The sequence below is a fragment of the Hesperophylax consimilis genome, chromosome 18, assembly GCF_061612785.1.
Source record: "Hesperophylax consimilis isolate HC1 chromosome 18, BYU_Hcon_1.0, whole genome shotgun sequence".
In the NCBI taxonomy this organism is placed as follows: domain Eukaryota; kingdom Metazoa; phylum Arthropoda; class Insecta; order Trichoptera; family Limnephilidae; genus Hesperophylax; species Hesperophylax consimilis.
Window position 1 is genome coordinate 21,933,588 of NC_142853.1, and position 14,738 is coordinate 21,948,325.

The following is a 14,738-nucleotide window of genomic DNA, read 5'->3' on the forward strand; positions in this document are numbered from 1 at the left end:
GAATATAAATATTAGTTTTTTTCCAGATATCACAGGGCAAGAACTTTTGGAAATCATAAAACTTTATGGTAAGCATGAATTTCAAAAAAAGATTTATTGTCTACGGCTAGCAGCTTTTGCTTTTGTCAATCCACTACTGTCGATTCTATGTCATTATTTGTTGGCTGAATATAATCGAGTTTTCTTTTCGCGATGTGCTAAGATTAAAAAAGTTTATTGTGCATTATACGTTTAATAATAGTGATATTTTGAACTCTGTTCGACAGACTACGTACCAAAATGAATATAACATCGGCTGCGGGGATTATATCCCTGTTGGATGAACCAACCTACGAGCTGAGGGTGTTTGCACTCAAAAAGCTCGATGTCATCGTGGATGAATTTTGGCCGGAAATATCGGAATCTATTGAAAAGATCGAAATGCTATATGATGACCAGCTGTTCACTCATCACCAACTGGCTGCTCTTGTGGCGAGTAAGGTTTACTATCATCTCGGATCCTTTCTTGATTCTTTCACTTATGCCCTCAGAGCTGGTGATTTGTTTGATGTGAACGCTCGAAACGAGTACGTCGATACGACGATAGCAAAATGCATCGATTTTTATATCCAAAAACGAAAAGCTTCATACCCTGACTTTTCCAAGCCCATTGATTCCAAGCTAGTGGCGATTGTAAATCGTATGTTTCAGCGATGCCTAGTGGATGGACAGTACAGACAAGTATTAGGACTGGCCTTGGAGACCCGTCGCATGGACATATTTGAATCAGCCATCACACAATCTGATGATGTCTCCGGAATGCTTTTGTACGCATTCACCGTTGCTATGAGTCTCTTGCAAAACAGAGGTTTCCGCAATACAGTTCTACGGTCCTTGGTCGGCCTGTACCGAGGCTTGACTACTCCTGACTATGTTAACATGTGTCAATGTTTAATCTTCCTGGAAGATCCCTTAGCAGTGGCTGAGATATTGGAGAAGTTGACCAGAAGCTCCCAAGAATCTGTCCTGATGGCGTACCAGATAGCTTTTGATCTGTATGACTCTGCCACCCAACAGTTCCTGGGGCAGGTGCTCCAGGCCCTGCGCACTACAGCCCCCGTGCCCGGTGCCCTGGGAGGGCAACCCCAGCCCCAAGGGGGCCCCTACTCTCCTCCCCCGGCCACCCCTGCAGAACCTAACATCACCGCTTCTGATCAGAAGGCAGCTCAGCGAGACTTGGATAGTTTGTCCGAGGATGAGAAAGAACACCAGCGCCGATTTGAAAAACTAGTATCCATACTTGGAGGAGAAGTTTCCATTGGACTGCAGCTGCAATTCTTGATAAGATCCAACCATGCAGATATGCTCATTCTCAAAAACACAAAAGATGCCATTCGAGTATCCATCTGTCACACAGCCACCGTCATTGCAAATGCTTTCATGCACTCCGGTACCACCAGTGACCAGTTCCTGAGAGACAACTTGGAATGGTTGGCTCGTGCCACTAACTGGGCCAAGCTTACGGCTACTGCTTCTCTGGGCGTGATCCACCGTGGCCACGAGACAGACTCTCTCGCTCTCATGCAGTCCTACCTTCCCAAAGAGGCTGGACCTTCTTCGGGATATTCTGAGGGTGGTGGCCTATATGCCCTGGGTCTCATCCACGCTAACCACGGCGCTAACATCATCGATTACCTCCTGGGTCAGCTGAAGGACGCTCAGAATGAGATGGTCCGCCACGGAGGCTGCCTGGGCCTAGGTCTGGCTGCCATGGGAACTCACAGGCAAGATGTGTACGAGCAGTTGAAGTTTAACTTGTACCAGGATGATGCTGTGACTGGTGAGGCCGCAGGTATCGCCATGGGAATGGTCATGCTGGGCTCCAGGCACGCTGCTGCTATCGAGGACATGGTAGCCTATGCGCAGGAAACTCAGCACGAGAAGATTCTTCGAGGCCTGGCAGTGGGTATTGCGCTGACCATGTACGGAAGACTGGAGGAAGCCGACGCTCTGGTTGAACAATTGCTTCGTGATAAGGACCCTCTCTTGAGGAGAGCGGGTTGTTATACGCTTGCGACTGCGTACTGTGGCACAGGAAATAACCAAGCTATCAGAACACTTCTGCACGTGGCAGTATCTGATGTGAATGATGATGTGCGCCGGGCTGCAGTCACTGGCCTTGGATTCCTGCTTTTCCGCACACCGGAACAATGCCCCTCTGTAGTGTCCCTTCTGGCAGAATCTTACAATCCCCATGTGAGGTACGGAGCTGCCATGGCCCTGGGAATTGCATGCGCCGGAACTGGTCAGCGAGAAGCTATAGCCCTACTAGAACCGATGCTGAAGTTTGATCCCGTCAACTTTGTACGTCAAGGAGCCCTCATTGCTTCAGCTATGATCTTAATTCAACAAACAGAAGCTACTTGCCCCAAAGTTACCTTCTTCCGTCAACTTTACGCTCAGGTTATATCCAACAAACATGAGGATGTTATGGCTAAATATGGTGCTATTTTGGCTCAAGGAATCATCGATGCCGGCGGCCGTAATGTAACAGTCTCCCTGATGTCCCGCACGGGACACACCAACATGGTGGCAGTTGTTGGAATGCTGGTATTCACCCAGTACTGGTACTGGTTCCCCCTGGCACACTGCCTGGCTTTGGCTTTCACCCCCACCTGCCTGATAGCTCTTAACTCTGACCTGAAAATGCCACAGTTGGACTTTAAATCTAATGCTAAGCCTTCTTTGTACGCTTACCCCGCAGCCCTGGAAGAGAAAAAACGTGAAGAGCGTGAGCGCGTCACAACAGCTGTACTCAGCATCTCAGCTGCGCGCGCACGCAGGAGGGCTCACGCTTCCGACTCTAGCTCTAGTGGAATAACTAAGATGGAAGTTGACGAAGAAGAAACTAAAACTAAAGATAAGAAGGGTAGCTCTAACATTACAGTAATTTCACTAAAGAGTGATGCTGCAAAGGATGCCAAAGATGCCAAGAAAGATGAGTCATCTGATGATAAAGAAAACAAAGAGACCAAGGAAACAAAAGAAAAGAAAGAGCCTGAACCCACATTCGAAATCCTCAATAATCCAGCGAGGATCCTCAGGCAGCAGTTGAAAGTCACTTCCACAGTGGAAGGATCTGGATACATCCCCCTGAAGGATGTGACTATCGGTGGAATCGTGATGCTGCACCATAATTCGGGAGGAGATCAGGTGCTGGTGGAGCCCGTGGCTGCCTTCGGCCCTAAGCCCGAGGAAGACAAAGAGCCCGAACCTCCGGAACCATTTGAATACATTGAAGATTAAGAAGCACAAAGGAATAAATACCCTCATTGTTTAATTAATGTTGATGTACTTTGATTTTTACTAACAAATAATATGGATAAGATTATGTTTTTTTGTGAACGAATAAAATAATTATTTACAATTTGAGTTTTATCTCTAGTATGGACAAGGTTTGTGCATCTGAAAAGAGGGAAGTTTGCCATCTTGGCTGGACAATCACAGTGAGTTTCAGCTAGAATCATGAACAATTCAAAATTTGGGCAGTTTGTTCCCAAATCTCCTGTCAAATTATTATAATCTTTAATGGAAGGTTTTGCATTGTTAAAGGAAGTGGGTAGCTTGGTTTCTGAGGGGCACAATGGTTTAGCGAGGTAGGGTGGAAGAAGGTGAACATCTGGCAAGTGAAAGTAATGTTGGGTGTTTTCGTATTAGGGCAGCCGATATTGTCATAATGCATTCCCCAGCTCACAATGTCAATACCGTCAAGTAATTTTCAGCAGATAATCATATTGTACTTTGACGAAAGGCTGAATGTTTTTCTTTACCTCTCTGCCTGCCTGGATGGTGTAATGTGTGTACAAACAGAAGAAAGATTGTAGTATATTAATGATCTATGAAACCTACAAATTTGTGGACAAATTACAACTTTTGCCGATGATACTGTTTTGCTATTTTACGCTAAATCCTGGGATGAAGTCTATAAAACGGCAGAAAATGGCCTTCGTACTGTTAAAAATTGGCTTGATGCTCACATATTAACCCTGAATACAGACAAAACAAAAATTTTAACATTTCGAATATCAAATAAGCTCTTACCGTCTCAACAAAACCTCAAACTGCACAGCTGCAACCCCGTAATAACCCCATGTACTTCCTTCTATAAGTAGAGTTGATACTATTAAATATCTTGGTATTCAAATAGACGATCTTATCAAATAGAATTTACATGTTACAAACCTAACGAAAAATCTGAGGAAACTCATCTATTTCTTTAAAAATGTTAGGGATATTTTAAATAGAAAACAACTGAAACAAGTTTACCGTGCTAATGTTCAATCGTCTCTTGAATATGGTATTATCAGTTGAGGTAGTGCCACACATACTTGCCTGGAGCCTTTAACAAAGACTCAAAAAATAATTTTGAAGGTTATTCTAAAAGTCCTGTTAAGAACTAGTACTAATTTTATTTTTAAGACACTAAGGACGGGTTGTTTCGGAGTATTTGAACAATTCATCAAATTTCAACGTTCATTTTCAAGTTCTGTGAAGGATTTTTTCAAGTTCTGTTATTATTCCAGTTCTGTCATGCAACTAGCCTATAATGATATAATTACAGAACTTGAATTGGACTTTCACAGATCCCAGAAATGAACATTGAAATTTGATGAATTGTTCAAATACTCTGAAACAACCCATCCTAAATGTTCCTAACCTGAAAAAAATATCCTGCTTCATCAATTTAAAAATACCCATATGTATGAAGAACGAATAAGCACTAGAGCCTTGAGACAGTCACACGTAAAATCTTTTAACATCCCAGTTTGTCAAACCTCTTACAAAAGTTTTAAATACAATGCTAAAGCTATTCCAGAGTGGAAGATACTACCAGTATCGCCCTGGTGTAAGACCACCATTCAGAATTGAAACGTTGCTCCAAATGGCTTTAGCCGTGTTTAGTGACTAGATCTGAATAGCCAGGTACTTCCCCACCTTCCTCTTTCCCTTCCCCACTTACCTTCAGCCTCACAACATCCCCCAATTGGGGATGCCATAGTCTCACTGGCTCCAGACGGGAGCAGTTGGGACTCTTGTGAGGTATTCACTATAAAAAAAAAAAAAAAATTCAATTCTCTACCTACTGACATTAGAAACACACAAACCAAAACTTCCTTTAAAATTAAAATCATTGATTACCTCCAAGAAACATATACATTAGAAGTATTTCATAACATATTAAAAAATTGTGCCTACTGTGTGTATATATATATATATATATACAGTGGTACCTCGACATACGAGTTTAATTCGTTCCGCAACCTTGCTTGTATCTTGAATTACTCGTATATCGATGCAGATTTCCCCATACAAAACAATTAGACTGCCATTAATCCGTTCCAACCCCCAAAATGTCACCCCAGTTTAGAAAAAAACATGTCCAAGGAGGTTTGTTTCTTCCTCCCTCTCAGAATGTTCCGGAAATGAGTTAGGCAAGTGTCATTAAAAAGATCAGATGCACGACCTGTTGCAACTTTCAGAAGGGCCGAAAACCAGGTTTACCCACTCCACAAAGAACTTCCTGGTGACCCATGCCTTCGGGTTCGACCTCCACATAACTTACAGTTTTTTTTTCAAAATATTATGTGACTTAAATGTTCTGGGGTTTTCCGAATGGTATACGAGCAGAGGCTTGATCTTGCAGTCGCCACTCGCATTGGCGCACAGTGCTAGAGTCAATCTGTCCTTCATAGTTTAGTCATCGGCCGACCTGCTAAACCGAACTCGTATCTCGAATTTCGCTCGTAACTCAAAACAAAAAATCACTCGCTCGCCGGCTCGTAAAACTCGTATGTTGGGGCACTCGTATGTCGAGGTACCACTGTATATACTACGCCTTTTGGTCAAACAGAAATTTTGTTAATTAATTACTTAAAATTCTCGCTTCGTCTTCATCTTCTATATTCATTCTTGAATTGTATAATTCAAAAATAAAATAAAATACTGATTATTTTATCTGGCATTTTAATAATATTGTGTAAACAAAAACCTAGTTAACAACCGCTCTGTAAATTGCCATCTCAACACAGGCGTTACACACCTAGTGAACCTCATTACTGTAATTAAATGTAATATTCAAATAAATAAATAAATAAAAATAAAAGTGTAGGAAAATAATAACTCTTTCAATTTATTAATACAGATTATTGTATTATGTACATCACAAAAAATTTCTTTCAGAACATTTACATATTATTTATTTTAATCATTAAAATAAGACGAAACATTGTCAATGAAATAATTTTAACAATTTTGACTTTACAAACTATGAACAGTGGTCGGAATAAAATAAGTTTCAGAAAGGCGTAGGAACATTTATAAAAGTCAATAGGGTATTTTCACTAACTATGTATACCGTTCAAAATGTATCAAGATGTAAAGTTAATTTAATGATTTTAAAAACATACTAAAACCACAGATTCCTAAATGGTTCAAATTGGCTATAACATTATTACAACATAGAAAACGCTACTGGATAGTAAGATGGCCGTCACCGAAGTTGGCCGACGTGATGTCAAATCCACCATTTTCACAAACAAAAACAAACATGTCATTTTGATGACGAATCATAAACGGCACATTTTAAATTGTTACAAAACATATACTCGTCAAGATAAAAACAAATAGAAATGTCACCATTGTCATATTTTTTCAACAGTAAAAAAAAGTGAAAATACCCTATACAGATTAAAAGTTTGTTTTTCTGAAGATTGCTCAAAATTAGTTTTCATGGATTAATTTATTTTCTACAATTAAACCAAGTGTGATATTTTTATTCGTGTTTCATTTACTCAAACCTTACAAATTACACATTTATTATAGTATAAGGCTAGCTTTAGACTTGTAAGTTTTTTCGTAAATTTACGACTTCTAGCCAATGGGCATATTGCATTTTGAAAATCCAATACGCCCATTGGCTAGAAGTCGTAAATTTACGAAAAAACTTACAAGTCTAAAGCTAGCCTAACTGTATATTCTATAAAATATCTGCAAATTGGGACAAAAGATCACATATAGTTGGAGGGATAATGTTAATTAACAGAAAAAGTTAAAAATGTCTCACATGTCAACGTATGAAAAAAATGAAGTGTCGTGTTAGTTGGGTGGTAATTTCTTTGAACAGACAACATAATAAAAACATTGAGATAGCACCACCTTGAACAATGCACTTCAAAATATTGATGTGACTTTAATTTATTATACTTCATAAGTATGCTTACTTTTATAACTTATCATAACACTAACAGAATCGTTAAAATTTGCATTCTCCGCTTATAGCTAAAACATACCTAAATTTTTTAAGTAACACTTTGTTTCAAATGAATTAGTATACGAAACAACTATTTACATCGGGGTGATGGACAAACATGAACAAAATAGGTTATTAGTTTGAGTTATTTAGATTGAAGCAGAACCTCTTGGCAAATGTCACTTCATTCTAACAAAATCAAACATGGTGGCAAAACACATAAAAAAATTTAAACTTTAATGCATCTTTTACCATCTCCCCCGACGTGATCATTTGTTTCTTGTAGTATTTAAGTTGAAACGGAGTGTTATTTAAATAATTTGTTTGTATTAAGAATTAAGCGGATTACGGAAACTTTACAACAAAATCAACGAGAAATAGTTTATAATTTGCTTAAGGGCAAAATAATCTCACAGCAACACGTTTCGATCACATCACCTTACAACTAATTGAAGTAATTTACAAAAATATATTACAGTTTTCTGTCTTAGAAGTAAAATGCAAAAAAATATCTGTTCGAAAAACGAACAGGGGTTGGAATAGCCGCCCTTTACAGGGCTATTCCACACAGATAAAGTATAAATTAATTATATAGCTTGTGACAGGCGATGCGAGAACACAATGCATAACGTTAATTCACAATCAACTTACCGGGAGGAGATGGTGAAATCTGCATAGTGAGCATCATCTGTCAGCACTGGAACGTTTAGCGTGGTTGGTAGCACTCGTTATTTTAGATTAAATTGCGATAAAAAATACGTAAGATAATTATTTCGATAAGGAACCGGCAATGTTGTTATGACGGGACGAACGGTTTTTGTGCGACTGGCTCGGCTCACGGCTATCCGTCGTTTTAGCTGACTTGTGCGAATTTAAACTACACAGTTCAAATTCTGACGATACGATTGGTTAGTACACGGCCTGTCAAAAGCAATTGGCGTTACGGAACATTCCGCCCACCAAAATACAACAACGTGTATTTTAAAGAAAATTTAGAAACAAAACGGGCAATGCTGTGGAACGTTGCGTGAACGAAGAAACAGTGAAAAGAGAGAAGAAAAAGAAAAAAAAATATTAATAATAATAATGAAAATGATAAGAAAGAATGCGCCGCGGAAGCGAAGATGATTAGACACATTGACTAGGCAATGGACATAATTTGGTTAATGGTCTCGTGAGAAGAGAACCATTCGATGTACGAACCGTAGCGATACGAACAACGCCGTTGGGGCCTGGATGACAATGTTCTCGATGTAGAGCGTCTATCACAAGAGAAGTCAGCTTAGATTCGCGAGGAAATAGGGCAGGATGTTTATACTCGAATTCGAGCCCAGATTGAGATAACCTGCCACCCACCCTTAGCACACCGTGGTCGTCAATGAAGGGATTAAGCTTCCGCATTTGTTTCGACATAAGATTGCCCTCTTTCAAGCGTGTGATATCATCATTAAAATGTACATGTTGAGTGCGTTTAACTACTGTCAAAAGTGAAGTGTGAATTTCGGCACGGTTTAATGGAAGATACAAACGACGAGATTCTTTATTCTGTAGGTTGTATATGAATCTAAGACAGTAACCGAGAATGCGTTGGGTCTTCCGAATCGAAGAAAATTTAACTAGTAATAGGTCCACCAGATTTTCGTCCTGTTGGACAAATAAAGATCGAACTCGTTCCTCAGAGTGAAGTTCAATTTCGTCGAAATTGCCATCGAACAACGGCCAAGAATCGGATGACTGGATCAGCCACGAAGGCCCCGCCCACCATAACGTGTTATCGATCAGATCGGCTGGAGATTGACCACGAGAAGCGACATCCGCTGGATTATCTCCAGATGACACGTGAAGCCAGGAAGTCCCTTCGAGGGCATCTTGAATGTGACTGACACGGTTAGCCACGAAAGTCTTCCAGCGACACGAAAGAGAACGTAACCAGGCGAGCACGATGATTGAATCCGACCACGCAAAGATATTGGAGATCGGAAGCAATGGTACGTATAAATCTTTGACGAATTTTAATAGATCTGCTAGAAGAACTGCCGCACACAGTTCAAGGCGAGGCAATGAAATCTTTTTTGTGGGGGTGACTCGAGACTTGGCGCAAACCAAATATATTTGGACTTTATTGTCAACATCCATGATTTGCAAGTAATTGAGGCAGTATTTCGGAGGCAGATCGGCGAGTAATTCTGGTTTGTTACTAACCCACTTCCGCAATTCGAATTGACCTCGTTTGAACAGCTCGATAACTTCGGTTTTCGTTTGTTGAGCTTGTTCCAAGCTGTTACAACCGGTGACGATGTCATCTATGTAAATATCCGAAGTTAGCACACGACGCGCTAGCAGTAAATCATAACCTTCATATTTGGTCAACTGTTTGACAGTACGACAGGCTAAAAATGGGGCGGAGGAGACACCATAGGTTACAGTGTTTGGTTGGTACTCTTGGATGGGTTCCGACGAATGAAAACGCCAAAATATTCCTTGGAAAGCACGATCTGGTTCTTGAACCAATATTTGGCGATACATTTGTCGTACATCAGCAGTAAACACTACCGATGGTATACGGAATTTTAGCAAAAGCTCCAGCAGGTTCTTTTGAAGCTTTGGACCGATAAGCAAGGTATCATTTAACGAGGATCCGTTCACATCCGTCGCTGAGGCGTCGAAAACCACTCTTAACTTAGTGCTAGCGCTGCCTGGACGAAGAGTGCAATGATGAGGTATGTGATACTTTCCCTTGTGCAAATCTTTTCCAGGGACACGAGTCATGGGACCACTGTGTAAATAATCAGTCATGAAAGCAGAATATTGTTCACGTAAGGTTGGATTTGCTATGAGTTCGCGCTCGAGGGAATGGAATCTACGTAAAGCGATCTCATGCGACCCTGGAAAAGAGATATCCCTTCCCCTTTCTCGGAAAGGCAAGGATACGATGTATCTTCCCGAAGATCCGTCCCGTGAGTGGTCAGTGCAGTACATTTGTTCACAAAATTGTTCCTCAGGAGTGAGGTGTGAAGACTGGGGAATGGTGTCTAACTCCCACAGTCGCTGGACCTCTTCGTGGAGCCGGTCCTCGTTAGTAACGATGAAAGATTTCGTTTCGTGAGCAGTGTCCGAACCAACTGAACCTAGAAGAAGCCAACCGAATGCAGAATTGAAAGCTGATGGCTGACGTGGACCACCATTCACATTACCAGGTCTCAAAAGAGAAGAGAAAACCTCAGCACCCAGAAGAAGATCAATCGGTCCCGGTTTGTGACAGTCAGGATCGGCAAGAGGCAAGTCTCTCAACTGATGCCACGATGACTTATCTAGACGAACAGTTGGCATGTTGCCACAGATACTAGGCAGCGTAAGTGCCTTGATGTTGAAGAGAACCCGTCCCTTAACACCGATCTCTAATTGAATGACTCCTGACGTGGTTGCGGAAGATTGGCCTAAGCCGCTAACTCTCTGAGAACTGGCTTGACGAGGGATGCCTACGAGCTCCGCAGCACGATCGGTGATGAAGTGAGCTTGACTGCCCGAATCGATCAATGCGCGAAAGGTTTGGAAACGGCCGGATGAATCGCGAATGCCAACATTGGCGGTTGACAATAGTACTATGGACTTGTCTCCTAAGTTGGTGAGGACCTGAATTTTAGAGTCGGAAGAAGGCTCCTGGTCCGTAGACGTCGTGGAGTGTTGATACTGATCTTCCAAAGAAGCGTTTTCGTCTCGATGGAGCAAAGTATGATGTTTTTGCTGACATTTTTGACATGTAAACAAAGATTTACAATCTTTAAGATAATGAGAAGAATGAAGACAATTTAAACACCAACGGTGTGATTGAACAAACTGTAGGCGATCCTGAACTGACATGAGTGCAAATACCTTGCACTTGGAAATGGAGTGGTCTTCCCCGCAACAGGAGCATTTCAGATAAGTGGTGGAGTACAAGGACCTATTTGTTTTAGGCTGTCCTCTCTTAAGATCGCAAAGAAGCGCTGAAGTGAGTTTTTTGGCAGCCTGATTAAAGTTCCGTTCAAGAGGTTTGTCAATAGTACTGCTATCACGAGTCGAAAAATGTAAGTCTCGTACAAGAGCTTCGCATTTGTTATAAAGAAACTCTTTGAGTTTCAAATATGAAGGCAGCTTGGTAGGAGACTGAAGTTGTTCGAATGCGCATCTTGTAGGTGAATCTAATTTCGACAGAATTAAATAACAAAGCACGAAGTCCCAATTATCTGTTGGGAGATCCAATTCTTTTAAAATTGTTAAATCCTCATTAAATACATCGAACACGCGACGGAATTCAAAAGGATCGTTGGGCGGAAAATTTAAATTCAGCATTTCCCGCCAACACGTAAATGCGAGTTCACGCGCGTTACGATAGCGCGCGATTAATCTTTGATATGCTTCAACGTAGTGAGCTCCTTGTACTGGAAATGTCCGAATTAACCCTAAAGCTTCTCCAGATAAACATGAGAACAAATACTGCATGCGTTCGATGTTGGATAAAGATCTGTTTTCATGAATCAGAGCGTTAAACATGTCGTAAAATTCGGGCCATTGCTTGACATTTCCAGAAAATATTGGAATGTTTATTTTTGGTAATTTAACGTTTGTGCACGCATTCGCGGTTTTACAATCGAGAGGCTGACTGGTTAACTCCTGGTAAATTTTGACAATTTGATAATACATCTCGTCAAAGGTTTCGCGAATTTTATCCTCATCAATTTCGTTTGTGTCATCTAAAGCTAATATTTCCGCGTGAGACGTTTCAAATTCAAGAACTATCTTTTCCAGAGTAGTATAATGCGCTAACAGTAAGTTGCACTTAGTTGCATCGTGCAAAGCGCTTTTTGCTATTTCATGTGTCTTGACTAACCTATTATTCGCTAATGTCCGTTTCCGGCGCAATGTTTGAATGGCTGGGGCCATGTTGAATAAACACGATTGGAAACGTACCCAAAAACGAAACAAAATAAATGATAATAATTTAATCTATTATAATTATATGCGCGGTAGGTCGTAAATACTCAAGCGTTAGGTACCTACCTAATTACTGTTCGAATTGATTATTATTCAAAATTTAAGAAACATTCCACAGCATTATCTTTTTTGGCATAGATAGATTATAATCTTAAAGTTCCCTAGTTTCGGCACCAAAAATGTTCGAAAAACGAACAGGGGTTGGAATAGCCGCCCTTTACAGGGCTATTCCACACAGATAAAGTATAAATTAATTATATAGCTTGTGACAGGCGATGCGAGAACACAATGCATAACGTTAATTCACAATCAACTTACCGGGAGGAGATGGTGAAATCTGCATAGTGAGCATCATCTGTCAGCACTGGAACGTTTAGCGTGGTTGGTAGCACTCGTTATTTTAGATTAAATTGCGATAAAAAATACGTAAGATAATTATTTCGATAAGGAACCGGCAATGTTGTTATGACGGGACGAACGGTTTTTGTGCGACTGGCTCGGCTCACGGCTATCCGTCGTTTTAGCTGACTTGTGCGAATTTAAACTACACAGTTCAAATTCTGACGATACGATTGGTTAGTACACGGCCTGTCAAAAGCAATTGGCGTTACGGAACAATATCTATTAAATTGGTATTAGGATAAAACGGAACAGTCCAAAAAATATGCATAAACAACACCCGGATGATTAGAATTTTTTTTTAAAGAGCTAAGGGGCAAGGCTGGGCTCAGATGTAAGTTTTGTTCATTTAAATATATATGTACATAATATTAAGTCTTACAATATCCACATCAATTTCACATTGAATCGACTTGACCAACATAAAGTACTCCTTTTGTTAGGAAATCTGTTACAGTACAGGACCAAAGTTTTTTTTTTGGAAAACAAATAACAAATTAGCACTTCATGTAGAACTCACTGAAATGCTGATTTCAAATTGAAATTGTCAATCAGGACATTGCAATGAGTTGAGAATTTCAAATCGTGTAAATACTAAATAGTGAGATAAAATGATTTTTATTACGTTTAATTATTTAAATTTACAACTTTCTGTACACACTATGTAAAACTTAATAGCACAACACTCACTTAGTGATTAATGTCACTTTTCCATTGTATATTTCGAGTCTTGTCTTTTATAAAACGTGGCAGCCGAATAATAAAAAAACAGACTCATAAACATCGCGCAAATGGTAACACTTAGCTTCGTACGGCTTGTCAGTCTCCAAGTTCTCATTGTCAATGTTATTCTTGCCGTATTATGACTGATGATTGTGGTTTAGTTCGTATTCCAATCACAGAATAATGAGGACTAAACATTTGAACATAATTATTAATGTGCGGATGTTGAATTATAATATATATGCATTTACGTATTTAAACTGACGAGGATACGGCTATAATAATTAAAGGTAGATTTTATAATGAACTCTCCAATAATTGAATTGTAATTTTAACACAGCATAGAAGTCTTGTCAGCTGAAATTCGTAAATGCATATACGTAATAAATAATCCAATTTGTAATGTACAACTTTAAAAATGTTTTAAAAAAATTATTAATTTGCCAGTGGAGGGCTTATGTTTATATACTATGAAAAATATTTTCACTTTTGCTGTTTAAAATGAAACAATAAAAAACATTAAATCTGCTCACAAATACTTTGCATATAATGTAAAATGATTATAAAAATTTTATAATAAAAATGATTTTGTATTTAATTATAATTAATATGATTTATAATAAAAAAGCATGCTGTATCAAATAATAATAAATTAGAGATGAAACAATTTGAACAATAACAATTAGTAGATTGGGGTGTAAAGTCACCCAAGTCAGAAAACAGTAAAAATATATATTTTTTTAAATTTCTGACTTGCATCATTTTAAACCTTGACTCACAAACTACTATTTTTAAACAAATTGAATATTAAAAGAGTGTATAATTAATGAAATGGATTTCAGAGATTTTAACTTTGAAATAAATCATACAATGCAAATAATTCGAAATTTTCATTAGTAATATTATATAAAATATGTAAAAATTAGTAAAAATATATAAAAAAGAACCAATGTTCAAAAGTCAAAGATAAAAAAATTGTCAAATACATAATATAAAAATATGTTTATAAAATAAAACATAAGTTTTGGAATTATCAGTGCTTTAACGCCTGCCACCTGAAAAAAAAACATTTATTAATAGTTTGATAATTAATTAATTTGTAATATATAAAACCATCGACAGATAATACACACAAGAAATGAGTTCCATGTAGATTTGAATGGAGACCGATGTTGCAACCGACTTAGTAACCTATAGGTTCTAACTTCTATTTAGCCTCCATTTAGCATGCGCTCTGTCTCTCTAAGGCCCTTCTCACACAGGGATACGTAAGTATCTGCTACTCGACGATTCTAGTATCTTGGCGACTATCGCCATATATATGCAAATAGGTTCATATACAGGCACATGTTGG

The 14,738-nt window shown here is 39.2% G+C and overlaps 2 protein-coding genes across 3 annotated transcripts in view; one reads left to right on the plus strand and one right to left on the minus strand.

Annotated features, from left to right (window-relative positions):
• The first annotated feature begins 110 nt into the window (after positions 1 to 110).
• On the plus strand, positions 111 to 3,406 carry Rpn2 (Regulatory particle non-ATPase 2). The gene has a single exon (XM_089642694.1). The coding sequence runs from the start codon at positions 280 to 282 to the stop codon at positions 3,283 to 3,285; it is 3,006 nt and encodes a 1,001-aa protein (XP_089498820.1). The 5' UTR covers positions 111 to 279; the 3' UTR covers positions 3,286 to 3,406.
• Positions 3,407 to 14,120: 10,714 nt separating this feature from the next.
• LOC149415508 (protein maelstrom homolog) overlaps positions 14,121 to 14,738 on the minus strand; it is a 35,946-nt gene continuing 35,328 nt past the window's right edge. For both annotated transcript variants that reach the window (XM_089642438.1, XM_089642439.1), the window contains exon 12: positions 14,121 to 14,439. In XM_089642438.1, the coding sequence (XP_089498564.1) occupies positions 14,426 to 14,439 (14 nt within the window). In that variant the 3' untranslated portion in view covers positions 14,121 to 14,425. The remainder of the gene's footprint in view (positions 14,440 to 14,738) is intronic.